The 3,588-nt window shown below is 36.0% G+C and overlaps 1 protein-coding gene across 1 annotated transcript; it reads left to right on the top strand.

The window, feature by feature from the left end:
• The first annotated feature begins 374 nt into the window (after window positions 1-374).
• LOC127494998 (endonuclease domain-containing 1 protein-like) lies at window positions 375-3,357 on the top strand. The gene is made up of 3 exons (XM_051861354.1): window positions 375-716; window positions 1,118-1,274; window positions 2,502-3,357. The coding sequence occupies exons 1-3, from the start codon at window positions 420-422 to the stop codon at window positions 2,891-2,893; spliced, it is 846 nt and encodes a 281-aa protein (XP_051717314.1). The 5' UTR covers window positions 375-419; the 3' UTR covers window positions 2,894-3,357.
• Window positions 3,358-3,588: the final 231 nt, after the last annotated feature.

The raw sequence follows: 3,588 nt of genomic DNA, 5'->3' as shown, positions 1-3,588 counted from the left end.
ATATTGAAATAACTTTTGCAATTTTTTCCATTGTTGTTTTTAAAAATATATTTTTGATTTTTTAAAAAAAAATATTTTATATTTTATTTTTAAATCATGAAACTTTATGTAAAAAATATGTCCAGCATTATTATACCTTTATTTGTGTTTTGAAGATGAGTGAAAGTCTTACGGGTTTGGAACGACACGAGGTTGAGTAAATGACAGAATATTAATTTTTGGGTGAACTATCCCTTTAATGTGCTTAATTTAGCCCTAATTTAATTATGTTATCAACTACTCCAAATGTTGCTAAATTTGGATCTTCTATGTAATCTTACTTATCTGTAATGCTAACAGTCATGGGAGTGAAAACAGAGGAGTGATAAAGGACTGAGCTCTGTTATAAGACGTGTCAGTTGTATTTAGCCTGTTGCATTATGGAGGTTTCTCTCATTCTGTGTTTCCTCACTGGACTGTTCTTGCGTCCAGCAGATGGACATGTGGTGGCTAATTTTTGGGATTCACCTGATTGCGTCAAGTTCTTCTACAAGGAAAAAGTTCCAGAGTTGGGAGCTTCCCAGCCAAATGTTGTTCGTTTATGTCAGCGCTTTCTAAACGCATATCACTTCGCCACACTGTACGACACATATCACCGCACAGCTGTCTATTCTGCATACATCTTTCAGACAAGTAATGGTGGAGGCAGAGAGTCACGCTGGTTTGTGGAGCCTCAGGTGAGTTACATCTATTCATCTATTGTGCTTTCAGAAAGTGTTGATTATTGTTGCATTTGGTTCATGCGTCCAGTTTGTTTCTCACTTCAATAAAACAAGAAAATCAAATGAATACAAAATAAACTTATTTTTCTGTTTTCTATTTCTACTTTTCTGTTCACATATTTTTTTAATAAAAAAAAAAAACAACTATTTTATAATGCAATATAAAATTCAGTGAGCTGAGAATAAAAAAAAAAATAATAATAATAAAACAAAATTGAAATATCATATTAAAATATTACCCTGTGAAGAAAAAGACATATTGTTCCAATTAAATTTAAAAATAATTATTAAATTGGTATATCACTGTAATATTGATGTCTCTGGATTAAGCCATCAAAATGATGATGTTTTACTAGTTGGTGAATCCCACATGGTCCAGTGAAATGGAAGATGGGTACAAGCTGTCACAGCAGAACCCGGACATCTATCTGGGAGAGAAACAAGCTTTAAATGAAGACTACACAAACTCGGGATTTGACCGTGGTCACCTAAATCCCAACGGACATCATGCAGGTATAACCACTGATGAAGAATTAGCCTTCCCTCCTGTTGACCTTTTTAGGGACTGAGGTCACAGTTTCAGATAGATTAATTAATGGATTAGTTGACTTCAGAATTAAAATTTCCTGATATTTTACCCACCCCCATGTCATCTAAGATGTTTATGTCTTTCTTTAGTTGAAAAGAAATTAAGGTTTTTAAGGAAAACATTCCAGGATTTTTCTCCATATAGTGGACTTCACAGGGGTAGAATGGGTGGAAGGTCCAAATTGTAGCTTCAATGGAGCTTCAAAGGGCTCTACACAATCCCAGCCGAGGAATAAGGGTCTTATCTAGTGAAACGATCGGTCATTTTCTAAAAAAAAAAAAAAAACAGAATTTATATACTGTTTAACCACAAATACTCATCTTGCACTGCTCTGTGATGCGCCACGCATTATGTAATCGCGTTGGAAAGGTCATGGGAAATTGTTGGAAATCGTCCGACATCGTTGTTTTATCTTTTTTTGTAAAGGCCGTTTTAATTAGTCTTTGCATGTTCGTTTGTAGACACTGGATCGGTACTTTCGCCTAAATCACACGTGACCTTTCCAACATGATTACGTAATGCGTGGCACATCGCAGAGCAGTGCAAGATGAGCATTTGTGGTTAAAAAGTATATAAATTTTTAATTTTTTTTGGAAAATGACCAATCGTTTCGCTAGATAAGACCCTTATTCCTCAGCTGGGATCACGTAGAGCCCTTTGAAGCTGCTCTGAAACTGCAATTTGGACCTTCAACCCGTTGTACCCCTGTAAGTCCACTATATGGAGAAAAATCCTGGAATGTTTTTCTCAAAAACCTTAATTTCTTTTCGACTGAAGAAAAACAAACATAAACATCTTGGAGGACATGGGGGTGAGTAAATTATCAGAACTTTTTAATTCTGAAGTGAACTAATCCTTTAACTTTTAGCATTATTACATTTATTACCAAACTTAAAAGTTACTCTTGTGGAGATTTAGTATACATAATATAAGTTGTGTGGCCTAATGATTAGAAAGTCGGACTTGTTAACTGAAAGTCGCGTGTTCAAGTATGGGACACCATACTGGGCTACACGTCACTTCACTTATAATATACATTGAAAATGGTTTTTCTGGAGGAAAACATACTAAAATCACCTCAAAAGTGAATGAATTTCTTTTCATTTTTTTCTTTCTTTTCTCTCTCTTTTATCATACCTGCTTCCTGTTAGTTCCAAGTCGTAATGCCACCTTTACCCTGACCAACATAGTGCCTCAAAACCCAACGCTGAACCAGAACGCTTGGAACAAACATGAGTCTAAACTGACCAGCTTGTTTAATGCAAACTGTCATCAGGCTTATGTGCTGGTTGGTGCCATCCCTTCTTCTAACAACTGGATCGTCAAAAACAATGTCAAAAGGGTGAACATCCCAGAGTACATCTGGAACGCTTACTGCTGCGTTGATCAAAATGGCCGCCCCATCCTAAGCGGTGCTGCGACTGCCCTCAACACTGCGCTCAATGTTGTCGTGGAACGCAGCCTAGATGAGATGGTCAACTTCCTTCAGCAATACTCTGATGCACCAGTGAATGAACTGTTCAGCGGCCAATGCAAAGCTTAGATCAACACATTCAAATAAACATATAAATTTAATAAGGCTATAAAGCTCTATTTTTAAATCACATCAACATTATGCACCATTAAGTGTCTTTTAAAATAATATATATGATTTATTCTCTCGGATAAGAAAGGGAAATACACCAATACAAAATGCCATGCCTTACTGACATTTTTTTTAATTGTAGTAAATACATGTAGTTTTTAGTATTTATGTATATGTTGTGTTTTTAACATGCATGTTCAGGTTATACTGTACTTGACCTTAGCCCACTTACCCTATAGCCACATTTTATTAAAAACAAGAATATTTAGAAAAATTAAAATCATATTTATAAGTTTGTGCCTCACATTGATATGAATCAACTGCTCATGAATACAATAATGTCCGTGAAACTCCAAATAAGCATATATCATCTTTTATATTTCATCTTATCTCTCAATTACATTAAAGGGATCATGACATGAGAAATCAAATTCCGCTTGGTCTTTTGGCATATGAGGTCTTTCTATCATTATTACATCCTGCACTTCCTCATGTATGTACACTGACCACAGGTTGCAGGTGCACTCAGAGGTGTGTGGAGGGAACTCCCAAACTCCACGCTGCTGGTTATGACCCAACTCGTGAATGGCTCCCCAAAGACCACTTTTTTACGTTTATTAGTGCTGGGGCAGAGATGGAGTGCATAATGATGG

This window comes from Ctenopharyngodon idella, chromosome 15, assembly GCF_019924925.1.
Source record: "Ctenopharyngodon idella isolate HZGC_01 chromosome 15, HZGC01, whole genome shotgun sequence".
Lineage (NCBI taxonomy): Eukaryota > Metazoa > Chordata > Actinopteri > Cypriniformes > Xenocyprididae > Ctenopharyngodon > Ctenopharyngodon idella.
Note: the sequence above shows the minus strand (reverse complement) of the source record. Positions and strands in the feature narration are given on the sequence as shown.